The sequence below is a fragment of the Chrysochloris asiatica genome, unplaced genomic scaffold (genome assembly GCF_000296735.1).
Source record: "Chrysochloris asiatica unplaced genomic scaffold, ChrAsi1.0 scaffold00069, whole genome shotgun sequence".
Lineage (NCBI taxonomy): Eukaryota > Metazoa > Chordata > Mammalia > Afrosoricida > Chrysochloridae > Chrysochloris > Chrysochloris asiatica.
In genome coordinates this window covers 677132-704640 of record NW_006408587.1, presented here as the reverse complement: position 1 = coordinate 704640, position 27509 = coordinate 677132, and the positions used below count along the sequence as shown (strand labels likewise).

General features: G+C 38.3%; 1 protein-coding gene across 1 annotated transcript in view; it reads left to right on the top strand.

Annotated features, from left to right (window-relative positions):
* The window catches only part of HSDL2 (hydroxysteroid dehydrogenase like 2), an 80858-nt gene that overhangs the window by 9281 nt on the left and 44068 nt on the right, over window positions 1-27509 (top strand). Inside the window, exons 3-6 of the mRNA XM_006864727.1 lie at window positions 602-700; window positions 5026-5140; window positions 12029-12132; window positions 13934-14032. Of these exons, the coding sequence (XP_006864789.1) occupies window positions 602-700; window positions 5026-5140; window positions 12029-12132; window positions 13934-14032 (417 nt within the window). The remainder of the gene's footprint in view (window positions 1-601; window positions 701-5025; window positions 5141-12028; window positions 12133-13933; window positions 14033-27509) is intronic.

Below are 27509 nucleotides of genomic sequence, written 5' to 3'. Positions count from 1 at the left end.
CATTGTACTAAGCACCATGCAAAAGGCACCAAGAAAATAATTTTATAGTTAAAAAAGTTACCTTTATCTGATATTGTCAGTTAGTTAGTTATGATAATAGTTTGTGGTTATATTAGAGAAATGCATATGAAGTATTTGTGAGTGACTTGATTCCTAGGATTTATTTTTAAATGTATCAGCAAAAACCTATACAGAAACAAATTTAATAACTGGCAAAACATAAATTATTTAACATAGGCAATAGATAATGGTAGATCATGATACTATTCTTTATACTTTGCATATTTTTTGAAAATTTTCATAGTTAAAAAGGTTTTTTGTTTTTTTTTTAATTAGCTTCCTTTTTTGCTTTTAAATAGAATTTTTAAAAATTAATGGCTTTTTAAATATTTTGTAGTAGAATTAGCCTTGCCAATCTGAAGCTGGATGAGCTAGCTAGTCCATCTGACCTATTTTAAGGAGTCACTCTTGGCTATAAGACATAGCAATTTATGTTAGTTTTGTGAAAATTGAATACTCTTCGTTCCTTTTAACTGTTGTACCAGTGAAATGTGTACCAGTTAAATACTTTAATGTCTTTTCATTTGTTTCTCCTTTGTAGTTGAAGCAGCTGGAGGAAAGGCCTTGCCATGTATTGTTGATGTGAGAGATGAACAGCAGATCAATAATGCAGTGGAGAAAGCAGTCGAGAAATTTGGAGGTAGTGCCTTAATACTGAAATAATTATTGAATATTGGGTAAAATTCTAGGTATAACTGTTAAATTTTTAAAACTTTTTTTTTTTTTTTAACATTTTCTTTGTCTTTGGAATATAACCAGAATTAGTTATTTGCTCATGTAGAAGCATCAGATCATACCATCTGATGACTTGTTAATTACTCAAAATTTAGAAAATACTGTAACAAGCACCTGTAAATCCATCACACACAATGAAAGTTAGGACTTTGACAATAACATACACCTAACAAACATTTCCCAGGTCTCATTTGCTTACCTTGTCCCCATTTGAGTTAACGTCTTCAGAAGACTTTTTGGTGTTTGTTGGATAAAGTAGGTATGCCGTGGCTCTGAATGATATGCACTGCACTGCAGAACCACCAGCTGCTCCCTAGGAGAAAGATGAGGATTTCTGTTCCTGCAAAGATTTACAGCCTTGGAAACCCTATATAGGTTCACTACGAGTTGGAACTGACTCGACTGTACTTAACAACATTGAATAAAATGCAGATACCTTATTGGCATTCAAAATATTTAACTCTCTGATTGCAACAGGTTTTTGGAGGCTTCATTTTTCATTCCTTTATAAACTCCCTACTCCAGTCAAAATTGATTGCTTTCATTGCCTTACCTTGAATTTTTCTACCACTTTTTCTCTTCCCCTTCCTGAGAATTCTCCACTATCAGTCCTTCCTGAAATGTTCCCCTTCTGTCTTTTGAAATCCTACGTTTTTATGCTTATTTAAAGCTCATCTTCCTCTGTATTCCTAAAATTCCTTTGATCCTTGTCTTAGACTGCTTTTGTTGTTGTTGTTAAGTGCCGTCGAGTTGGATCCGACCCATAGTGACCCTATACAGGGTTTCTGAGGAGTGACTGGTGAGCTTGAACCACTGACCTTGCAGTTCAAACGGCTTTGCTGTCTGGTGTATTAACCCACAGCGCCACACCAGGACTCTTAAATATTTCTTTTATCGCCCCAATTAATTCCTATGCTCCTAGAAGGCAGGTGTTCAGGGGCTAGGTAAGTGTTTGATGATGTTATGGCCAGCCAACTAGCCATGTCTGGATCCTGCCCTGACATTACCCCTCTCCCTCCATAATGTTCCATGGGATCCTATGTACATGTAAAGGACTCTGGCAAATGAGAAACAAGATAGTATTTTATTGTTCATCAAGTTTGTACTCTTAAACCCCAGTGCAGAATACTGTGGTGTACTGGACTGGAGCTTAGGACTTTGACTTAAGCTGGGCGTCTCCTTCAGATTCACAGTCTCAGCTCATGGCAAGCAGCCTTTCCCAAAGTAATGTAATGCTCATGTGAGAAGGAGAGAGATTATGAATTTTTTTTTTCTTTAAACTAATGTCATCACAAACAGACGTCAAAGAACCATACTCATATGCATGATCTTTTATCCAGTGACTCAACATACTGGTAAAAGTCTTCAAATTAATGTCCTAAAATCTGACCTGATTAGTTTAGGGAGGAACTCAGGGGAGAAGGTAGATGAGGGTTCCTTAGAATTCTCCAGTTTTGCTTCCTTCTGTTGATCAACTGGTGAGTTTGTCTTCGAGGAATAATCTATCTAAGCCTTTTCTCAATTTTTATTCATTTTCTATGATTCCATTAATATCCACTAGTAAGTCAGCTGGTACCTGATATTGCCCCATAAACCTCTGAAATGGGTCAAAAGGACATTGGCTAAATGTACTCTAAGGCCATGCTAATTAGGCCTAGAATTCACTTCCTGTTTAATTGATCTTCTTGAAGAGTTCTAGCTGTGCTGTTCAACCTGGTTTATGAGAAATTTATACATTGTGCAGGACATGACAGCATAGACCCAGTAATATGAGGGTGACTTTTAAACGTTCATGAAATATTCTATCATCTTTTTATTTTCATTTGTCCATGAACTTTTTGAGACCCCTTCATATATGCCTGAGTATCAAAATGTGTAGTACCTCCGCTTCCATTATTAGGGTCCTACAGAGAAATTGGAATCTCATAAATTTTCTCCTGTTGCTGCCACAGAGAACTTGAAGACCAAAACTAAAATTTTCTCTTTCTTGGAGTCCTAGTGTGATGCTGTAGGATCAACGCTAGACTGTGAACCACAAGGTTGGCAGTTTAAATCCACCAGCTGCTCCTGTATACAGGGTCACTATGAGTTGGAACCAACTTGATGGCACTTAATAACAACTACAGTCATCCCCTCTAGTGTTTTTATTCTGCTTGGTTCCAGACAAAGGGATTTCACTCAGATGCATCTATGATCTGGATTTCTTTTTTAGCCATTGTGCCTTAGGTCTTCTTCCACAGGATCTGTATTTGTTTCTTCAGCATCTTCAGAATTGGATTAATTCAACTTTGTCAATTATATGATGTACTTTTCCATGAATAGAGAAAATGAGAGAGATAACAGGAGATCTTAATTTTTATTTTAACTGATCCGTTTCATTGATCTGCCAGTTATGACCTGGGAATTTGAACTCAGTTGGTAGATATAATTAATTAAGAGGATGTATTTCCCCTTTTGAGTTATGGTATTGTAGGAGAATACTGAAAGTGCCATGGGCTGCCAAAAGAACCAATAGATCTGTGTTGGAAGAAGTATAGCCAGAGTGCTTGTTGGAGACCAGGATGGCCAAACTTCGTCTCTCATACTTTGGACATATTGTCAGGAGGAACCAGTCGCTAGAGAAAGGATATCATATTTGGTAAGATGGAGGGTCAGAGAAAAAGAGGAAGACCCCTAGAGAGATGGATTGGTAAAGTGGCAGCATCAATGGACTCAAGCATGGCAACAGTAGTGAGGTTGGCCCAGGATCAGGCAGTGTTTCATCCTATTGTGCATAGGGTCGCTATGAGTTGGTACCAACTCGATGGCACCTAACAACAGCAACAATTTCCCCTGTCCTTGCAAAAAAAGTTTTTTCCTCTATATTTTGATACCTGGCATTGAGAGGACCATCAGATACACTCTTATCTTATTGCTAAATTTATAAATTTATAGTGGGATTGTCATTATGGAGAATTTTTCTTAAAGTTTCTTTCAATTCCTCTTAGTGTCCCCTTTGATGTATTTAAATTTTTTTTCTTTCTGTTTCTCTATTCTTCTTTCCTGCCATTCCAATAAGAATGTAAGTCGCTACTATTGTATTTTGAACATAAGTAGCTATTTAGTGGCTCCACCTCTACTCTCTCCTAATCATGGTGGATACCGTATTTATAGTAGATTCAAATATTTGATGGGATATTAAGTACCCTATAAAAAGAGTTGTTAACAAGATCATGCAGGAAAACAAGAAGTGCTTGACATACATTTGTATTATACTATTTTTATTTTACTAAATTGTAAACAAAATATGTTGTGTATGAGTAGAGATAAAATAGGCAGAAATGATAATGGTTATAGGTCACCAAGAATACTTGATTTACTTTGATGAGTTTGTCTGGAATTGAAACCCAAGGTCTTTTCTCTTTTCCTAGTTCCAAGACCAGGAAAAAGCCCTTTCCTGTAAGTGAGGGGCCTTGGTGTTCTTGGAAGGAGGGCAGGCATTGGAAAGATTCTAGAGAGAAGGGACGACTTTAAGGAAGTTGACCTAAGGTTGTTGAAGACAGGGAGGGAAGACAGGAGGTAAGTGTAGAAGAGATGAATCATTAAGGACTAAGCATCTTTAGCGTTTTACAGGGAGCTCTGGTGATTGACTATCGCCAGTGTGCCTATGAAAATCATTTGGGTGCTGTGTTGACATAGCTCCTAAGTCTTACATTGACATATTTGTCAATCATATTATGGAAAAGAAGCATTTGTGAGTCAATGCAATTAAAGCAGATAAAGTGAGGGTTCAATTATACAAGGGGGCTTCAAAAAGTTTGTGGAACACCCTTGGAATAACTGTTCTGTGTTTAGATACATGGGCAAAGAAACAGCCTGAATGGGTATGGGAGGAAGAGTGAGAGATGTATGTATTTATATATCCCACAAATATTTAAGAGCTTGAAAGAGGATATTCATACATGGGTAACCACAGGGAAGAACCGGGACAACTGTTATGTCATGGAAAGGATTACGGTCATTGAGATGAAACAAAGTGTGTGATTTGTTGAATGTAAAACTTATAATTTTGACTGTAAACATGCACTGAATTCACAGTTAAAAAAAAAAAATTGTGGATAAATGGGATTCAAAGATAATGGAATTTTACCACAAATTTGTTGAAGCCTTCTCATATAGGCTGAATGTATTTATTTCTGTCTTTGATAATGTAAATTAATAATAACTTGAAGTTGATTATTTTGAAAACAGGAATTGATATTTTGGTGAATAATGCCAGTGCTATTAGCTTGACCAACACATTGGAAACACCTACAAAGAGAGTGGATTTGATGATGAATGTCAATACCAGAGGCACCTATCTTACGTAAGTTAGAAGGAAAAGTTGTGGGGGAAATGTTGCAATGTTTTCCCAGAGAACTAAGTGGAAAATAGAGTTGAACCATAGTATTAGAACAGTGTGGAGTTCTGGTGTGGTGCTGTGGGTTAATGCGCTGGACTGCAAAGTCGGTTTGTAACCACAAGGTCGACGGTTCAGGCTCACCAGCTGCTCCTTGAAAACCCTATACAGGGTCGCTATGGGTCAGAACCGACTTGACAGCACTTACAACAACAACAATAGAACAGTTTAAAATCTAGTCAGTCCCTATGAAGTCCTTAAAGTGCTCCAAGTCCATGGTGGTTGGTGGTGATCGTATGCCTTAAAGTCAGTTCTGACTCATAGTGACCCTGAATAGGGTATCTGAGGCTGTAAATCTTCACAGGAGCAGAAAACCTCATCTCTGTCTGGCAAAGTGACTGGTCGATTACAGCTGCTTACTTTACAATTAGCAGCCCAACTCAGAACCCACTGCACTTCCAGGACTCCTTTCCAAGTTAGCAGGTAGTATTTTAAATAATGAGCTCTGGTAGCGTAGTGGTTACAAATCGGGCTGTGAACCGCAAGGTCAGCAGTTCGAAACTACCAGCCGCTCCATGGGAGAAAGATGAGGCTTTCTGCTCCCGTAAAGATTTACAGCCTCAGAAACCCTGTATGGGGTCGCTATGGGTCGGAACCGACTCGACGGCACTTAACAACAACAACAATTTTAAATAAGTAGGTGTATTTAGAGCTCCTTTTCTCTGTGAATATAATAAAGACTAAGTCCTGTTGTGGCACTGTAGGATAAGCACTGGACTCCTAAGTACAAGGTCAGCGGTTCAAATGCACCAACTGCTTCTTGGAAACCCTACAAAGAGTCACTATGAGTCAGAAGTGACTTGATGGCACTTAACAACAATACCGCCACCATGTAGTTAGAGTATTTTCAAATATTTGCTTGAATAAATACATATATGCATATATTGCCTTCTCTGATTGATTGCTCAAGCTGGCAGGTCTTGTCTTTTCTGAAAATAACTTGAGTTTTAGTTATATAAGTAACAGAAAGCTCATATGACTAACACCCAAGTTCTTCATTTTCTTATGGGGCATAACTTAAAATGAGAAGAAACAACTGCACACATCTATTAATAATTGGCACATGGAATGTAGGAAGTATGAATCTAGGAAATTGCAGTTGTAAAAAATGAAATGGAACATCTATATCCTAGGCATTAATGAGCTGAAATGGACTACTATTGGCCATTCTGAAACTGACATTAATGTCACATGTAAGTAAAATTTTGCTAAAGATAATTCCAAAACAGCTGCACCAGTACTTTGGCAGGGAACTGCCAGACGTTCAAGCCAGATTCAGATGGGGACGGGGAATGAGGGATGTCATTGCTAACATCAGATGGATCTTGGCTGAAAGCAGAGAATATCAGAAAGATGTCTACCTGTACTATGCAAAGATTTTTGACTGTGTGGATCATGACAAGCTATGGACAGCATTGCAGAGAATGAGTATTCTGGAACACTTAATTGTGCTTATGAGGCGCTTGCCCTTAAACCAAGAAGCAGTCATTCGAGCACAACAAGGAACACTGAATGGTTTAAAATCAGGAAAGGCATGAGCCAAGGTTGTATTCTTTCACCATATTCAATCTGTATGCTGAACAAATAATATTAGAAACTGGATTAGATGAAGAAGAACATGACATCAGGATTGAAGGAAGACTAATTAGCAACCTGCGATATGCAGATGATGACAACCTTGCTTGCTGAAAGGGAAGAAGACTTAAAATACTTACTGATAAAGATTAAAGACCATCGTGTTTGGTATGGGTTGCTCCTTAATTTAAAGAAAACAAAAATCCTCACCACTGAACCAAGAAATAACATCATGATAAATGGAGTAAAGATTAAAGTTCTCAAAGACTTCATTTTGCTCTGGTCCACCATCAACACTCATGGAAGCAGCAGTCAAGAAATCAAACTTATTGCATTTGGCAAATCTGCTGTGCAAGACCTTTTTAAAGTGTTGAAGAGCAAAGATGTCAGCTTAAGGACTAAGGTACACCTGACCCAAGCCATGGTATTTTCAGTAACCTCATATGCATACAAAAGCTGGACAGTGAATAAGGAAAACCGTAGAAAAATTGATGCTATTGAGTTATGGTATTGGAGGAGAATATTGAAAGTGCCATGGGTTGCCAAAAGAACCAATAGATCTGTGATGGAAGAAGTGCAGCCAGAGTGCTCCTTAGAGACCAGGATGGCCAAACTTCATCTCTCATACTTTGGACGTATTGTCAGGAGGGACCAGTCACTGGAGAGGGATATCATGTTTGGTAAGGTGGAGGATCAGAGAAAAATAGGAAGACTCCCAGCAAGATGGATTGGCAAAGTGGCAGCATCAGTGGGCTCAAGCGTAGCAACAGTTGTGAGATTGGCCCAGGATCGGGCAGTGTTTCGTTCTGTTGTGCGTAGGGTCACTATGAGTTGGTACCGACTCGAAGGCACCTAACAGCAACAACAAATGAGTCAGAACCAACTCAACAGCAAGTAACAAAACAAACAATTGTGAATTGAGTGAAGGTTTACAAAGCAGATGTCACTTTTACATTCAACACATATGCTTCGTTCCCTTTCAATGATTGCAATCCCCTCAATGTAAAAGGCAAGTAACTCTTGAAGATTCAGTTTTTCTTTATTTGTAAAGTGTGGATACTAAAGAACTATATAATAGGGTTGATCATGAAGGATAAATGGAGAGTTTCTTATGTTAGAGAACTGAATTTTGTCCTCAGGTATGTTTTGTTTGGTCTGCAAAACTTGTCCCTGGAAGTTTTCATTAGCTACCTACATTCAGAATTTCATTACTTGTCTACGTTACAGACATCAGATTTATACAAAAACCCAGGTTTCTGATTTTTCTTGAAATACTGGAAAATCTGGCCACATACAGATAGTGTTCCTTTGTAGCAATAGTGGTGGTGGTTATGTGCTGTGGAGTCGGTTCCAACTGATAGCGACCCTGTACAGGGTTTCCGAGGCTGCAAATCTTTACAGGAACAGAAAGCCTCATCTTTCTCCCGTGGAACAGCTGGTACTTTCAAACTGTTGACTTTGAGTTTCACAGCCCGATTCATAACCACTATGCTACCAGAGCTCCTTATGTAGCAAAAGTAGCTACCTCTATGAATAGGCCCTGAGCTCCATTATCTTTTGGATGCCGTGTCATTGTACTTGCATTGTTTATCTTATATTAAAGAAGAAAGAAAAATATTTTTTATACCCATGTTTATCTAAAGTGGGAAGAGGAAACATATGCCAAGAGGGCCATCTGTTCAAGTAAAATGGGTAAGAGCCTCTTTGTAGATGTGAGGCATATTTCTACGAATTCACTATGCAAAGTGTTATCTTTGTTGAATGGAAACCAAAGTGAATCAAACCATAGTAGGAATTATGGGAGGCGTAGAGAAAAGGTTGTGATGATAACTTACTACACGTAAAATAGTACTCTCATATCAGTTGTTGTTGTTGTTAAATGCCTAGAGATACTTCAATATCTTTCATAACTGGCAAGTTTATGAGAGAATTTTAATGAATATAAGTGTTTGTTTAAACAATTAAAAAAAATATAAACCTAACCAGGAATACTGATGCTCAGCATGTTGAATTAAGGCTAAGTAGGGTAAATTAAATAAAAAAGTTGAATCATTCATGGCAGTTTCTATTGCAGATTATGAAGCCACATATACAGATATACCACCAATTAAGTTATATTTATGGTGTCATGAGATTTTGATGTGATTAAAAAGATTTTAGACTCAGTGACTACGATATGAACATTGGGAAATGTCTTACTGTTAGACATTGAGAAAAGTCTTAGAAAGTCTAATGTATATTTGTCAAAATTAGTAGTTGTAACTGTAGACAGTCCTGCTGATGTGGTCAGTATTAACTTTTGTCCTTGTTAAGTGCCATTGAGTTGTTTCTGACACATAGTGACCGTGTATACTGTTTCCAAGGAGTGGCTGGTGAGTTTGAATTTCCGACCTTGTGGTTCAAACTGACTGTGCAGTCCAGTGCTTTATTCCACAATGCCACACCAGGACTCCAGTGTTACCTTTAAACTTATTAAAATTCTGATGTTGAAATGTTTTACAGGAGTTCAGAAATAGTTTGTTTTATTGCTTTTTGCTAAAAAGTTAAAAATTTATTGTTATTGTTAAGTGCTGTTGAGTTGGTTCTGACTCATAGCGACCCTGTATAGGATTTTCGAGGAGCAGCTGGTGGGTTTGAACCACTGACCTTGTGGTTCAAACTAATCATATTGTTCAGTGCATTATCATGCAGCACCATACCAGAACTCCAGTTAAAAATGAACTATGTTATTACCACTGAGAATTAAATCTACTTGTATGGCTTGAATATTGACAGTTCAGGTCTTTCCTTGTTTTGCGTATAAACCTGGTCATTTGCTGTTATATTGTTGAGTGGCCATAGCTTATTTTTGAAGAGATTTTGTTTTTTAATTAGAAAGAAATCAACTTTTTTGCCTCTCAAAGAGAAAATTCCTCACTCAGTTCCCAACTACAGAACTGGGTTAAGATTGGCCTTTTTAGTTGACATTATGACTTATGTAAATACAAATATGTGATTTTCTCTGTTCATTCCTTGTGCAATTGTGTCTTTAGAAAATTCATGTTGCAAGAACATTCTGTCTCACTTTCCTATAGGAGGTCATTTTCCAAAAATGAATGTAATTGTCCTAAGTCACATTCCTACAATTACAGAGTTGAAGGTTCATTTCAAAACAAAATCAGCATCCTGATTTCAAATTAAAGGAAAATGAAGTAACCTCGTTCAGTAATCTTTCTCGGTGAATCCTGTTAGTGTGGTTGAAGAACTTGTAAGTGGAAGTTATAGAGTCCTAAAGTATTAAAAATCAGTGGGAGTGTATTGGAATGACAGTTCTACAAATATTTCAGAAAGTGAGATCCTTAAAAATAAAAACCCTTATGCAAAGACTCTACTCATTTTTGAAAGCTCCTACATTTATGAACCGTTTATATATATATAAAACTAAATATTTCTCCCAGCTAAAGACACATTGTGATTCCAAATGCAAGACCTGACATTGCCCTTTGGGGCCAAACCAAAAAGCTGTCAAGATTTTAATCATTTGTGAAAGGTGTAAGTTAGGAAAGAAAAACTCATAATGAAAAATTTTTATTTAAAAAATTTTTCATTTAATTTATAGTATCCAGTATTATGTGTTCCCATCATGTTGCATGTTTTCAGGAGTTCAGTAATGAAGTTTGATTGTATTTCTAAACAGTTGATTTTTCTTAAACCCAGCTGACTTTATTTCTACATTCAAATGCCTTATAGTCCTTTGAGTTTGCAACTCCTGATTAAGTCACATAGTTAATATAAATAAGCACAATGCCTGGCACACAGTAAGTTTTCAATCAATTTAACTATTTTATTAAACTGAGGATATTAGTGTCTAAACTTGGTGCTAAGAATTTTCATTATAATATATAACAGGGCATGTTACTGGGGAAAATGCACCTGATTACTATTGCTGAGGGCCAGGTGGGTAAAGTGCAGGTAGAAAGGAGAAGCTCATGTTCATAATGTAAATGAAGTGAGCTCAATCTTTTTTTTTTTTCTTCAAATTTGTAAAACAAAAGCTTTATTGAATAAGCATTCAACGGGAAGCTGGTATAAGACAGACAGTCCGCTAAAGGGATGCGATGATTCTTTGAGTCGATACTGTGGACTTGTGTCTGGAATAGATTTGATTTGTTTCCTTTTGTTGCTTTGAGATGTACTTTTGCTGTTTTAATGAGGATCAGCTGCAGTATTGTTTACCTTTCCCTGCAACACTCCTATAAAAGTGAGGAAATGAAAAACAACATGTACAAAATACCTTTGAGTGATAATTGATTATATTTGATTTGTAAGCTTGAAAAGAGGTTTCAAGTAGTAACAAGAATGTTGTACATTTGGTAATAAAAAACTGATTTGAAAGAAGAATGGGCTAGTTCAACGTCCTAGAAGTCATTGTCTATGAACTAAATATATAATATAATTAACATTGTTTTAGTTTAGCATTAAAAATCTGGAAAACACTGGACCTGAGTCTTTTGTAAAACAAATTGCCTACCTTGTTGTGGCACATTTAATTTGGAAATGTCCTGGGAGTTATGTTGCTAAATTACAGCTCTTATGTAGCAGGAGTACTATTCCTACTAATATGAAGAAAATCAACACATGTAATACTTATAATTTGTTGTTGTTGTTAAGTCCCATTGAGTTGGTTCTGACGCATAGCGGACCTCTATAGGGTTTCCTAGGAGTGGCTGGTGAGTTTGAACTGCTGACCTTGCCGTGAGTGCATTATCCTGCAGCACCATAACAGAACCATTGCTTATTTCGTGTTGAGTCTATGCTTTGTTGTCAATACCCTCATCTATATCTTCTCATTTTAATCCTCTGGACAGTCCTATATGATAGCTGATATCACTGATATTTACAGATGAGAAAACTGAAAATAAGGTGTGCTATGTCATTTGCCCAAGTTCACACAATTAAGAGGACAGATATCCAGATCAGTCATGAGGTACAATGCAGGAAGTGATAGGATAATATCCATGCGCCTACAGGTAAGCACAGTTAATACCACTATTATTCAAATTTATGCACCAACCACTAAAGCCAGTGAGGATGAAATAGAAGAATTCTACCAACTTCTTCAATCTATAAATTATGGAGCAAGTTTAGTTGCCACATAGGAATGGTTTAAAATATAACTTTAAAAAAGAAGAGAAATTGTTGGAAGCTATTAACTTGATCTATGTTTTGTTTTGTTTTCAGATCTAAGGCATGTATTCCTTATTTGAAAAAGAGTAAAATTGCTCATATCCTCAATCTCAGCCCTCCATTGAACCTAAATCCATTGTGGTTCAAACAGCACTGTGGTAGGTGGTAGGGTGAGAGGGTGGTTAACTTGGTTAGTTTAGTCTGTGATCCATACATAGCATTTTCAAAAGGAAATTTCTATATAGAATCAGTAGTATTTTTGAAAGTAAATTGTTAATTTTTATATGTTCTTTTAAAAGGTACTTTTTTTTTTTTGAAATTTTTATTGTTAATTGAGTGAAGGTTTACAGAGCAGGTCATCAGCTTCACGTTCCACAAATCACACACTTTTTTCATCTCTATGATTGCAATCCCTTCCACTTAACAGTTCTCCTACTTCCTCCCTGTGGTTCTTGTTTCCATTCCACCCTCCTTCCAACCTTTCTGAACTTTGTCCTTAGGTAACCGTTGCCCCTTTGACCTTGAATGCTTGACCATTCATTCCATGGTGAGCATACTAGTGTTGTCCCCTCTGTAAATCTACTGTTTGACTCAAAATTGGGCCACAAGGGTAAGTTTCATTCCAGACCTTAAGGGTGGTTGAGCACCGCAGTTTTGGGTTCCTCCAATGTCTTTCTGACTGGTAAACCTGGTCTTTTTTTCATCTTTATAATTTTGAGCTTTGTTCCACATTTCTTCCACTCTATCCATAACTTTCTAATGTGATTCTTTTCAGAGCAGTTGGTAGTGGTAGCCAGGTGCCATCTAGTTCTTTTGGTCACAGAGTCATGGAGAAAACTTTCTCATATACCTTCCAGTCAATAAAATGGGTGTATTTTATTGTATGTAGTTTATTTCACAATAAGATTTGTCAAAAACTATCCAGAAAAAGAGGGTGCTGGCAGCCAGGTGGCAGGCTTGCAGAATGTGCCCTTTGATTGCTTAAATTATTATATATTCCTGAGTGTTTTTGTGTATATCGCTCCACCCCCCATCCCCCCAAAAAAGGAAAAATGGAGGGATGGAAGCAAATACTGTTGAATGAGGATGCACAGAGGAGATTGTAATCATTGCAATGAAAACAATGGTGTAAAGCTGATGTTCTCCCATGTAAACTATTCCTCAGTTCACAATAAAATAATAATAATAACAACTAAAAACTATCCATTCAAGTAAATTAATGATTTAAGTTGAGTAAGCTAAGGAACCTTGGTGGTACTTGGCTGCTAGTAAATAGTTTGATGATTAGAACCAGCCAGCCACTCCTGGTGATCTGCTCCTGTAGAAAGTCCCATGGGGCAGTTATACTCTGTCCTATAGGACACAGGTGCTTCAAAAAGTTCATAGAAAATGAAACTTAAAGATGTGTAATTTTTCCATGAATTTTTTGAAGCCCTTTTTATGTGTAGATGCCTCCTTAAAAATAGTAGTAGTATCAGACAGTTAGCCCTATTTCAGCATAATTCACTAAGATTTGGAAAGGCACCTATCATAGGAACCCACAGAATAAAACCAAAATAGTTCTGTTTTAATTGACTAGGTTCAATTTGCAACCATTTTTACTAGTTTTTTAATAGTTATTTTGCTAGTGGTAATTTTCCTTAGATTATCCCTTTCATTCTTTAAAAAAAGAAAAGCAAAAGGAAGTTAAGAAACATTCCCATTATAAGAAAAGTGAAAATGTATTCGTTTTTTTCTTAGAATGGAAATATATAAAACTAGTTCTTCATCCCATTTTACCTACTTCGATTAAGATGATATTTTAGAAAGAATATGTTTTAAAAACTATGTCTTACCTTTTTATATTATTAAGGAGAATTCTGAAAAAATATACCGGGAAGGAAATAGTAAAAAGGATTGTCTATTCAAACTCTAAAGTTACCTTGCTTTTAAATGATTTCTCTTTGTGGTTTCTTTCAGCATATACCATTGCTAAGTATGGTATGTCTATGTGTGTACTTGGAATGGCAGAAGAATTTAAAGGTGAAATTGCAGTCAATGCATTATGGCCAAAAACAGGTATGTACTTAAAAATTCTTAGATTCTCATTTACTGCCCTCGACACTCTGGAGGTACCTCTTAGGTGGGTGGTATGGGTGACGGTGAGTAGACTGGCAGCAGTAACCCACATCTATCTGTTGGGAAAGAAGTCAAACTTTTACTGTATGTTGTTATTTTTAAGTGCAGTCGAGTCAGTTTCGACTTATAGCGACCCTGTATAGGGTGTCCTAGGAGCAACTGGTGAATTTAAGCCACCAACCTTGTGATTCAAACTGACCTTGAGGTAGGGTGCTTATCCTGTGGCACCACACTAGATTATTATCTTGAGTTTTAGTCTTAGTTCTGTAATTTAATGTTTATGGGTAACATTGAAGGCACGGATCATGTGTGATTTTATATGTGCTCTTGTTGATGTTACGGTGTTGTATATGTGTTTTTAGGAGATGTAGAGAGATTTAATTTAGGTAACCATGATTCTAGAATCACAAGGTGTAGAGGCTAGGCCAGGGGAGTTAAGGTGCTGGAGGTGAGGATTTATGGGGCACCAGTTTAGGAAAGGGGTCCCGGTGTGGTGCTGTGGGTTAATGCGCCAGACTGCAAAGCCGTTTGAACTACAAGGTCGGTGGTTCAAGCTCACCACATTCTCCTTGGAAACCCTGTACTGGATCTCTGTGGGTCAGAACCAACTCGACAGCACTTAACAACAACAACAATTTAGGAAAACAATGGTTGCAGCGAGCTTTTCAGTCACCATCTTATCTTTTTTTCCCTAAGGACTCTAGGAGTCAATATTCCTAAGGTCTTTTCTTTAGTAGTTTGACCAAGAATTCTTTCTTCGCTTGTCCACTGTGGGATTCCTTATGCTTCTGTAGGAAATGACATTCTTTTAAGATTTTCTAAAGGGTGATATTCTTTGCAATGGGGGGAAAATATGCGCTGAGTTAGGAAAAAGATACTTCTACAGTGTTTTTCCCATCATTCTTCTGTTAGTTTGTTACACTGTGGTGGCTTGGTGTTGCTGTGATGCTGCAAGGTATGCCACTGGTATTTTGAATGCCGGCAGGGACACCCAGTGTGCACATGTTTAAGCTCAGCGTCCAGACTAAGGCAGACTCAGAAGAAGGGGAGGCAGACTACTTTTGAACTATTAGCCACTGAAAACTTTTGACTAGCAGTGAAACACTGTCAGCAACAGAATATTGAATATTAAAACATGATGAATGGCACCAAAATATTGTCAGATACAGTGCTGCACGATGAGCCCCTCAGCTTGGGAGGCACTCAAAATACAACTGGGGAAAAACTGCCTTCTCAAAGTAGAGTTGATCATTGTGCGAAAGGAGTAAAGCTTGCGGAACCTTCATTTTCTAATGAAGCACAACTCAAAATGAGGAAAAACAGCTATAAACATCCATTAATAATTGGAACATAGAATGTACAAACTATGAATCTAGGAAAATTGGAAGTTGTCAGAAATGAAATGGACCTCATCTCACTAGGCATTAGTGAGAAGAAATGGACTGGTATTGACTATTTTGAATCTGACAACCATATGGTTTAATGAGCAGGGAATGACAAATTGAAGAAGAATGACATAGCATTCCTCATCAAAGAGAACATTTCAAGATCTATCTTGAAGTATAATGCTGTCTGTGATAGGATAATATTCATACATCTACAAGGAAGACTGACTAATACCACTTGTATTCAAATTTATGCAACCACTGAAACCAGTGATGACGAAATTGAAGAATTCTACCAACTTCTTCAGGCTGAAATTGATCAATAATGCAATCATGGTGTATTGATAATTGTTGGTAAATGGAATGCAAAGGCTGGAAAAGAAGAAGAGTCATTCATTGGAAAATATGGCATTGGTGAAATGATGCTAGAGATCACATGATAAAATTTTACAAGACCACTGACTTCTTCATTGCAAATACATTTTTAAACAACATAAAAAAACTATCATACACATGGATTTTACCAGATGGAATGCGCAGAAATCAAATTGACTACATCTGTGGAAAGAGAAAGTGGAAAGGCTACATACATATCATTAGCCATAAAAAGGTCAGGGGCAAACTATGGAACAGCATCAATTGTTCATATGCAAGTTTAGGCTGAAGCTGAAGAAAATTTAAACAAGTACACGAGAGCTAAAATATGACCTTGACATATCCCACCTGAATTTAGAGATCATCTCAAGAACAGATTCGAATCATTAAACACTAATGATCGAAAACAAGAGGAGTTGTGGGATGACATTAAGAACATCATACAGAAAGAAAGCAAAAGGTTGTTAAGACAATGAAGAAAGAAAAGACAAAATGAATGTCAGAACAGACTTTGAAACTTGCTTTCCAGCGTAGAGATGCTAAAGTAAATGGAGTTGAAATAAGAAGATAAAAGACTGAACAGAAAATTTCAAGAAAAAAAATTCAACCCTTGACTTGCAATACTGAGAGATTTTTTGGACAAAACATTGAATGATGCAGAAAGCGTCAAAAGAAGATGGAAAGAATAAAAAGAGTCACTACTAAAAATAAAATCAATGTTTAACCATTTAATGAGGTAGCATGTGATCAAGAGCCAATGGTACGGAGGGAAGAAGTTCAAGGTACATTGAAGCACAAAGAACAAGATTGTGGGAATTGATGGAATACAATTTTTCAGAAAGCATCAAAAGATGGAAAGAAAAAAAAGTCACTGTACTAAAAAGAAAAAAAAAAAAAAGACTGATGTTAAAGATTGATGTTCAACCATTTCAGGCAAGAGGTAGTGTGTAATCAAGAGCCAATGATACTGAAGGAAGAAGTTCAAGGTACATTGAAGCACTGACAAAGAACAAGACACTAGGAATTGACGGAATACAAATAGAAAATTTTCAACAAACTAATTTGGCACTGGAGGCACTCACTCATCTACGCCAAGAAATTTGGAAGGCAGCTACCTGGCCAGCTGATTGGATGAGATCCATATTTGTGCTCATTCCAAAGAGAGGTGACCAGATGACATGCAGAAATCATCAGACAATAGCATTAGTATCACATTCAAGTAAAATTGTACTAAAGGTAATTAAAAAACAGCTGCAACAGTACATTGACAGGGAAGTGCCAGAGACTCAAGCTGGATTCAGACAAAGGAGAGATACTATTGCTGAGGTTAAATAGATCTTGGCTGAAAGCAGAGACTATAGGAAAAATGTTTACCTGTCCTTTATTGACTGTGCGAAGGGTTTTCTACTATGTGGATCATGACATGCTACGAAGAATGAGTATTCCGGAACATTTAATTGTGCTCATGAGGAACCTGTACACAGAGCAAGGGGACACTGAATGGATTAAAATCAGGAAAGGTGTGTGCCAGAGTTGTATTCTTTCACCATACTTATTCTAGCTGTATGCTGAGCAAATAATCAGAGAAACTGGATTAGATGAAGAATGAGGAAGACTCATTAACAACCTGTGATATGCATATGGTACAACCTTGCTTGCTGAAAGAGACGATGACTTAAAATACTGATGAAGATCAAAGACTACAGCATTCAGTATGGGCCGCTCCTCAATGTGAAGAAAATAAAAATCCTCACCATTAATTAAATAACATCATGATAAATGGAGAAAGGACTTTTGGTGTGGTGTGGCAGGTTAATGCACTAGACTGAGAACCACAAGGTCAGTGGTTCAAGCTCACCTGTGAAATGTCAGTGAAAAATAGGAAGCCAGACCCCCTCCCCCTGTCCCCCCACCTCCAATTAGGTGGATTGGCACAGTTGCAGTAGCAATTGGCTAAAGCATAGCAGCAATTGTGAGGATGGCACAGGACCTGGTGGTGTTTCGTTCTATTGTACAAAGGGTCACTGTTGGTCGCAAGTGACTCGACAGCACCTAATCTAACAGCAGTGTTTTTCATTCTACATGTCAGGACTCATTGATTAGCCCTTAAATCAATTTAGTGTAGGGAGAAATTGATTTAGTGAGCAGCAGGTTTTTTTTTTTTTTTTTAAGTTTTTATTGTGAGGTTTACATGGGAGAACATCAGCTTTACACTCATCCTATCGTAGTTCATTTCATTGCAATCAACGACATCACACAGGCCCCCCCCCCCCCCCCCAGGCCACCAGCATACAGCCTTTCTCCCTTCCTGAGTCCAGTGTCCCCAGGCACTCCATCTGTCTACGTCATCGTCTGTATCTCCATCCCTGATGTCACTGCCTCTCCATTCTTCTCATTTGATGGTCCCAGGGACCTCTGCTCCTAAGCTGCAGTCACTCTCTTTTTGTCAAAAAACATCTATCTCTATATTTCCTAACCTCACAGTCAGTCCTGATGGCAATCATTCACTATTGTACCACAAGAGTCTATCCCCATTTCCTTTCACCACCCTGGTCCCAACGGATTGGAAATCATTCAATGGTGATTCTACCTTACCCTGCCCCATCTGGAACTAGGCTCCCTCTTGAAAGCTTGTAAGTCAGTCACTTCTTGCCTTTATAGGCCCCCCCCCATTTTGGGTAGCCAATATCTATGTTGCCTATCCCTGTCAACCCTGTGTACTGAGGGGGTGGGAGTGGTCCTCTCTGTAAAGATTTGTTCCCTTTTTTGAGCTATGTCTGCAGGCTACCGTATCAGTGTTGTTAGTGTTAAGTGTCTTCGAGTCAGTGACCCCGTCTAAGGTTTCTGAGGAGCGACTGGTGAGCTTGAATCGCCAACTTTGCATTTTAAATTGACCTTGCAGTCCAGTGCATTAACCCCCAGCACCACGCCAAGACTCTTGTATCAATCGCTGCTCATAAAAGCTAAAGATAGCTGTGCCTCTCTATGCCAACTGTAGTATTTCTGTTTTTCTTCTCTTTCACTGCTCCCATTCAGCTTCCTCTTCCAGCCAGCACTCAGTCCACCCCCCTGTCCTATTCTGTGATGCTGAAGTTTCCAGGAACACCATCTGTATGGGTTTCACTTGATCTCCCATGTCTTTGTTGCAGAGGTTCAGCTCAGTTTATATGCTTACTCCACTATCTTGATCCAACTGTACAGGGTGGTTTTTGATACATAGCAGGAGGTTTAGGTAACTTTGATAAAAAGGTCAGGAAAGGACTTTGTAATAAAGGGAAACAGTTAAAATAAGACCTAAAGGAGATGTTGGCATTAGAAAGGAGAATTGAACAAGACACTCCTAGCAGAAGGAACAGGAGTTTTGTACGGTGTATGTATGATAAGGTGTGGACTTGTTATTTCCCACTGGTTTTGAGCAGCACAAGTAGTTCAGGTTGGGTGACTGGAATGTCGTGTGGGTGTGAGGGGTGAGGTGAGAGATGAATGAGTTAAGCCTCAGGTCTTGTTTGTCTAGCTTAGGAACTGGACTTTTAACCTAAATTCAGTGGAGACCCATTGGAAGAATTTTTATGTGTTGTTAGGTGTGGTTGAGTCGGTTCCGACCCTGTATACGGTTTCCAAAACTTATAAATCTTGTGGGAGTAGAAAGCCTCATCTTTCTCATGAGAGGAATAATAGGAGCAGTGTAATGACGTGGTTGGAAACTAATGGTTAGGAAGTGTCACCTGGCAGTTGTATATAGAATAGCTTGGAAGATTGTGGAGAAAGGAGGCCGGAAAGCTAGCCAGTTTCTTGTATTATTCATGAATGACGCGGTGAAAATGAATTTGAGAGGGTGTTCAGGCTCTTGGCTGTTGGTGGGGCCTTTATTTTAAAAATGCACGTTCCCTTTTCCTAGACTGTAGAATGACTCTTTATGGCTGTTGGAACCACAGGTAACCTCCAAGCATTGTTGTTGTTAAGTGCTATCGAGTCCGTGCAGACCCATAGAGACCCTGTATAGGGTTTCCGAGGAGTGAGTGGTGAGCTTGAACCACCAACCTTGCAGTTCAAATGGCTTTGCAGTCTGGCGCATTAACCCACAGCGCCACACCAGGTTATTGCCTTTCAAAAAGAGAGGTTTATAGTGTAATATAATTATCAACAAAGCAGTATATTGTCACATTGTTTGTCCTCTCTAGATATTCCATCTCTATACTGCCTGCATTGTTCTTGCTTGGTCTAGAATGTTCACCTTGCTATAATACAGCCAGAGAGGGAATCAAAGGAAAGTATCTGGTGGTTTCACAGCATGATGATCCAACACTTTACCAGGTCACTTCCAGGAATGTAATTTTTTAAAGACTAACTTCATGGTTCCTGCAGAAACAGAAGGTGTTGTTAGGTGCCATCGGTTCAGTTCTGATTCATAGTGAATGTATTGAAAGATGAAGTCTTGCCATCTTGGCTTAAAGGAGCATTCTGGCAGAACTTCCAAGACAGATTTGTTTGTTCTTCTGGCAGTCCATGGTACTTTCAATATTCTTCACCAACATCATAATAAAATACGTTGATTCTTCTTCCTTATTCACTGTCCAGTTTTCACATGCATATGAGGTGATTGAAAATACTATGGCTTGGGTCAAGCACAACTTAGTCCTCAAAGTATTATCTTTGCTTTTTAACACTTTAAAGAGGTTTCTTTATGTTTTTGGCAGCATATTTGCAAAATGTTGTAATGTCTTTTGATTTCTTGACTGCTACTTCCATAAGTATTGATTGTGCAGTCCAGCAAAATGAAGTCTTTGTCAGTTTCAATCTTTTTTCCACTCATAATGATGTTATGTATTGTTCCAGGTGTGAGGATTTTTGGTCTTTGATCTTCATAAGTACATACTATGAGTCTTGTTTGTTTTCAGCAGGAAAGGTTGTGTCATCTGTATATATGCAAGTTGTTTATGACCCTTTATCCAATTCTGATGCCACGTTCTTCTTCATATAATACAGTTTCTCTGCTTATTTGCTCAGCGTACAGATTGAATAAAAAGATATAATCCTGACACACGTCTTTCCTGATTTTAAACCATTTTATATCCCCTTGTTCTCTTAGAATGACTGCCACTTGATCTATATGTATCTATTTATATCATGTTTTTCCTGAGCACAATTAAGTGTTACGGAGTTCCCATTCTTCTCAATGTGATCTATACTTTGTTGTGATCCACACAATCAAAAGCATTTGCAATAAAAGACCAGTAAATATCTTTCTGGTATTCTCATACTTTTTGCCAAGATCCATTCATCTGATGTCAACACTGATAATCCCTAGTTCTGTGTCTTCTGAATCCAATTTGAATTTCTGGCACTCCTTGTCAGTGTACTGCTGTAACTATTGAAAAATTATTTTCAGCAGAATTTTACTTGCATGTGATATGAATGATACTGTTCATGATTTTTGCATCCTGTTGGGTCAACTATCTTTGAAAAAGACACAAATATGTATCTCTCCCAATAAATTGGTCAGATAACTCTCTTTCAAATTTCTTGGCATAGACCAGTGAGTGTCTCTAGCACTATATCATTTTGCTGAAACATTTAAAGTATTCCATAAATTACTGGAACTTTGTTTATTGCCAATACCTTCGATGTGTCTTGGATTTCTTCCTTCAGCACCATCGCTTCTTGATCTTATGTTACCTCTTGAAATGACTGGCATCTACCAATTCTTTTGGTACAGTGACTATATTCTTTTCATCTTCTTATGATGCTTTCTGCTTCATTAAGTATTTTGCCTGGTGATGTTATATGATTTGATGTTATATCTTGGGACTTGAATTTTTTTTCTTCAGTTCTTTTCATTTGAGAAATGCTGACTGTGTTCTTTCCTTTTGGTTATCTAACTCCAGGTCTTTGCTCATTTCATTATAATACTTTGTTTTCTCTAGCTGCCCTTTGAAATACTCTGTTCAGCTCTTTAACTTTATTTCTGCCATTCATTTTAGCTTCTGTGTGCTCAAGAGCAAGTTACAGGGTCTCTTCTGACATCTATTTTGGTATTTTCTTTCCCTCCTGTGTTTTTAGTGACCTTTTGCTTTCTTCATGTATAATGTTCATGATGTCATATCACAACTCTTCTGGTCTTCGGTCTTTAGTGTCTAATGCATCAAATCTGTTCTTGAGATGGTTTAGGTGGGATGTACTCAAGGTCATATTTGGCTCTCATAGACTGGCTTTAGTATTCTTCAGCTTCAGCCTGAACTTGGATATGAGCAGTTGATTGTCTGTACTACAGTCTGCTTCTGTTATATTTGGGCTGATGATATTAAGCTCTGCTGTACCATCTCTTCTCATATGTATATAAAATTTGATTCGTGTGTATTCTATCTGGTGAGATCCACATGAGTATCATCACCTTTTATGTTGTTGCAAAAAGGTATTTGCCATGAAGAGGTCACTGGTCTAGCAAAAGTCTTTTTTGTGATATCTGTCATCGTTTGTATAACCAAGTCTGTATTTTCCAACTACTGCATTATCCTTCCTCTTTGTTTCCAACTTTTGAATTCCAGTCACCAGTATTTACCAATGCATCTTGATTACATGCTTGATCAATTTTAGGCTGAAGAAGTTGGTAGAATTTTCAATCTCATCATTACTGGCTTTAGTGGTTAAGTGTGTAGATTTGAATACTAGTGATATTAACACTGGTCTTCTTTGTAAGCGTATGGATGTTATCCTATCACACACAACATTGTACTTCAAGATAGGTCTTGAATAAGCTCTTTTTGACACTGTTCCTCTGCAATTTGTCATTCCCAGCATAGTAAACCATATGATTGTCTTTTTCAAAGTGACCCAAACCAGTCAGTTTTAGTTCACTAATCCCTAGGATATTGTCTGATGATTTCCGCATTCTGTTGAGTCTCCTCTCATCGGAATGAGTACAAATGCGAATCTCTTTCAGTTAGTTGACCAGGTCGTTGTCCTCCAAATTTCTTGGCGTAGCTGAGTGAGTGCCTCTATTGCCAGTTTGTTGAAAGATTTCAGTTTGTATTCCATCAATTCTCAGTATCTTGTTCTTTGCCATTGACTTCAATGCACCTTGGACTTCTTCCTTCAGGGTCATAGACTTCCAATGGAATGTGTAAATCATCATGATGATATAAATCATCATTTACATCACATGCAAGTAAAATTTTACTAAAAGTAATGCAGAAATGACTACATCCATACATGGACAGAGAACTTCCAGAGGTTCAAGCCGGTTTCAGAAGAGGATGTAAAATGAGGGATATTATTGTTGATGTCAGATGGATCTTGGCTGAAAGCAGAGGATACCATAAAGATGGTTACCTGGTAAAGGCTTTCGATTGTGTGGATCATGACAAGCTCTGGACAACATTTGTGAAGTATGAGTATTCTAAAACACTTACTTGTGCTCATGAGGAACCAGTACATAGACCAAGAGGCAGTTTATTGAACAGAACAAGGGAACACCAAATGTTTAAAAATTAGGAAAGATGTGCACCAGGATTGTATTCTATCACCATACTTACTCAATCTGTATGCTGAGCAAATAATCTGAGAAGCTGAATTGTATGAAGAAAAACATCGCATCAGTATTGGAGGAAGACTAATTAACAATTTACAATGTGCAGATAATACAACCTTGCTTGCTGAAAGTGAAGAACTTAAATACTTACTAATGAAGATCAAAGACCACAGCGTTCAGTATGGGTTGCACCTCAATGTAAAGAAAGCATATATCCTCACAACTGGCCCAGTAAACAACATCCATTTAAATGGAGAAAAGATTCAAGTTGTCAAAGACTTCGTTTTGCTCAGATCAACCATCAACACTCATGGATGCAACAGTCAGGATAGCAAATGGCTTACTGCATTAGGCAAATCTGCTGTACATGACCTCAAGTGTCCCCAGATCTCACCACACTTTGGACCAACTAGCCCTTCCTCTGCTCTCTCTCATCTCCAGGTCAATGGGAGTCAATGGATTGTGGTTGAAATCAATCCATTTCTTCATTGCTGCCTTTCCCCCTCTTCCACTCACTAGTAGACCATTGTGGTCACCAGCAAGCTTACATGCCTGTTCGTGTGTTCCCCTTGAGTTTCAATCTTAGGGGAGTTTATCCTGAAGGAACTTGATTGCTTGCCTTGATGGCTTCCTGGCGAACAGCTTGCTTATTCTTGTAGAAGTCAGTCATGCTAACATTTTTGTTTTGAGTTTTTCCTGATGATCTTTCTTTGAAGATGTATCTTCTATTGCTTTAGCTGAACCAGGCTGGTCTGCTTGTCCTTGCTAGTGGAAATGTCCCACCTCATAAGGTTCTGAATGGGACTCAGGATTCCACCTGAGAGCCTATATACTCTGCAAAGGCTTTGCAAGAGGCCTGTTTCACTGGGCAAGTTCTAGAACCCCTTTTAGGTATTTAAGACATTTATAGGCTGAAGACGGGCTTACAAGTTTTCTGTAATCATGTTTCCCAACATTACTTTCTGTCCCACTCAAGTGTCTATTTTACAGTAGTAGGCAAGGCAAACCAATATTCATAAGACAGTCAAGCATTTTAGTATTATTTCCCCTCTTCAAACTATGCCTAGATCCCTGTATCACAGAGCCCTGTTGTTCCAAGGTTGAGCATGTATCACTATCTACCTCTGTCCCACTAGGCCATGCAAACCTTTCTCAGTGTTCCTCTATCTATCTTGTTCTTCCACCTCCTTTCCCTTCTTGTATTGCCCTCCCCAACACCTGAACTAAACCCCCGATTCCAACCCCACTGTTGTTGTTGTTAAGTGCCATCGAGTCGGTTCCGCCCCATAGCGACCCTAAACAGGGTTTCTGAGGCTGTGAATCTTTATGGGAACAGAAAGCCTCATCTTTCTCCTGCGGAGCGGCTGGTAGTTTCAAACTGCTGACCTTGCAGTTTACAGCCCGATTCATAAACACTACGCTTCCAGAGCTCCTTGTGGTTACCTTATATTCCATTAACTCTTCTCTCTATTTAAGACAGTCTATTTTATCCTGTAATCTACCTGACCTTCTCACCACCTGGATCTCTGTTCCTCTGTGTTTACCTTCTTTCACATTGTATTATTTTGATCATAGACTGATCTCCCAGATCCTCTGTTCTTATCATTTTATCCTGTTCTTGACTCTTCCATTTGTAGACTGAGTTCAGGGTGATGCTGCCACGTACGTCATTCTCTGGTTGTTGTCTGTTCTTGTTGGTTCTCACTCCACAGAACTCCCTTTAGGATGTTTTTCATCTCAAGGTTGACTTTGGCAAAATCCCTTAGCTTCTGTTTATCCTGGAATGTTTTGATTACACCATCGTATTTGATGGATAGCTTTGGTGGGTAGAGGATTCTTGTGTGGCAGTTTTTTTTTTCTTTCAGGGTATTATATATGTCTCCCCATTGCCTTCTTGCCTGAATGGTTTCTATTCAGAGATCTGAGCTTAATCTGATTTGCTTGCCTTTGTATGTTACGCTTCTCTTTTCTCTAGCTGCTTTCCGGATTCCGTCGTTATTTTTTATTTTGGAGAGCTTGATTATTATAAGTCTTGGTGATTGTCTTTTAGGGTCTATCCTTCCTGGGGTTCACTGAGCTTCTTGAATGCTTATCCTTTCACTTTTCATGATGTTAGGGAAATTTTCTTCCAGAAGTTCTTCAACTGTCTCCTCTGTAGATGGACTTCTGTGAGTCTTCCTGTTCTGGAATGTCAGTAATTCTTAAGTTATTCCTCTTCATGTTGTCTGCCATGAATCTTAGGCCTTCTTCAGATTTTTTTTATACTTTTTGTGCTTTCTCTTCTATCTTAGTAGTGTTGAGAGATTTACCTTCTAGCTCACTAGTTCTCTGGCTTCTAGCTCTTCAGTTCTACTCCTTTGCCCTTTCAGTGTATTGTCCATTTCTGATATTCTATCATTAATCGTTTGGACCTCTTTCTGTAGGTTTTGAATTGTTTCCAGCGCTGTATCTATCTTCTTTGTTTGTTCGTGTAGCTCTTTCCTGACTTCTTCCTTATTTTTCTCAACTCCATTCTATAGTGTTTTGATACATTTTATAATCATTTTTCTGAATATCAGAAATGCACAATACACTGAAAGGACAATGGAGTAGAACTGAAGAGCTAGAACTAGTGAACTAAAAGGTAAATCTCTCAACACTACTAAGATAGAGGAGCAAGCACAAAAAAGTATTTAAAAAATCCGAAGAAGACCTAAGATTCATGTTGGACAACATGAAGAGAAATAACTTAAGAATTATAGGCATTCTGGAATAGGAAGAATCACACAAGTCCACAGAGGAGATAGTTCAAGAGACTCTGGAAGAAGATTTCCCTAACATCCTGAAAAATGAAAAGATAAGCATTCAAGAAGCTCAATGAACCCCAAGAAGGATAGACCCTAAAAGACAATCACCAAGACATACAATCAAGCTCTCCAAAATCAAAGATGGCATAGTTACCATCCTGTCCATGCATCCTCACCCAACCGAACGGGGTACCCTGCAAGCCTGCCCTTCCTCCCCCCACCCCCTTTCCCTCTCTGGATGTCAAGTCCCAAGCCACTCCATCTCTTCACGTCATCTTTTTGCCTCCATCTCAAGCCTCACTGCTTCTCTGGGTAGGATCCCGCTCTCCACTCTTCTCCATTGATGGTCCCAGGGCTCTCCACTCCTAGACTGAAAAGTTAATCACTCCCCTCCTTGCTACAAAATGTTCACCTTTAGATTTCCAACCCTCACAATCAGTCCTGATATTCACTATTATATCACAAGAGACCCATCTGTATTTCATTTCATCAGCCCTTCCTGGACAGGCTGGATACTATTCACTGGAGACTCTACTTTCCTCCATGTCCTTTGTATCTAGGTTCCCTCTTGAAAGCTTGTAAGCCAGTCATTTCTTATCTTTGAATCCCTCCTCCCATTTTGGGTAGCCAATGTCCAAGTTGCCCATCCCTGTTTACTCTTTGGTGGAGGGTGTGGGAATAGTTCTTGCAGCAGGGATTTGTTTCCTCTTTTGATATTCTGCATTTATAGCTGTCTGATATTCTATTATTAATCATTTGGACCTCTTTCTGTAGGGTTTGAATTGTTTCCAGTGATGTATCTTTCTAATCATTTTTCTGAATTCCTTCTCAGGTTTTTCCAAAGTCTGCCCATTTTCCAGTATGGAGTGTAGGTCTACTTGCAACTCATTTGCCTCAGTCACTTTATCTCGTTTCTGGACATGTGCTGATATGGCCATCTGTTTTTGTTTTTTGAGCATATTCAGGAGTTATCTGTGGCCTTAATACTTTGATGGGTGTGTGTTTTAGTAGTTTTTATGCTCTCTGCTTACCTCCAGGTAAATGTGATCAGGAGATGGGCTTCTCTTTTCACTCTTCTTCCTGAGAAATTTGAAGATGCCACTATTGGTCATTGTGATGTAACTCAGGATTTAATTTTTGGCCTATTTCCTTTTCAGTCCACAATCCCCATTCAGACCTTTTTCCTAGTGATAAACAGTTCTGGGCTGGCTGTGGCCGTTTTGCACTGCCATTTGATTTTAAGTGGAAACTGTCACATTAAATTTCTAGGAGAGCTGTGTGCATGCATAGTAGAACCCTCTGGGGGTGGAGTGTCCACTCACTCAGGCATGCCCTTTAGTCAC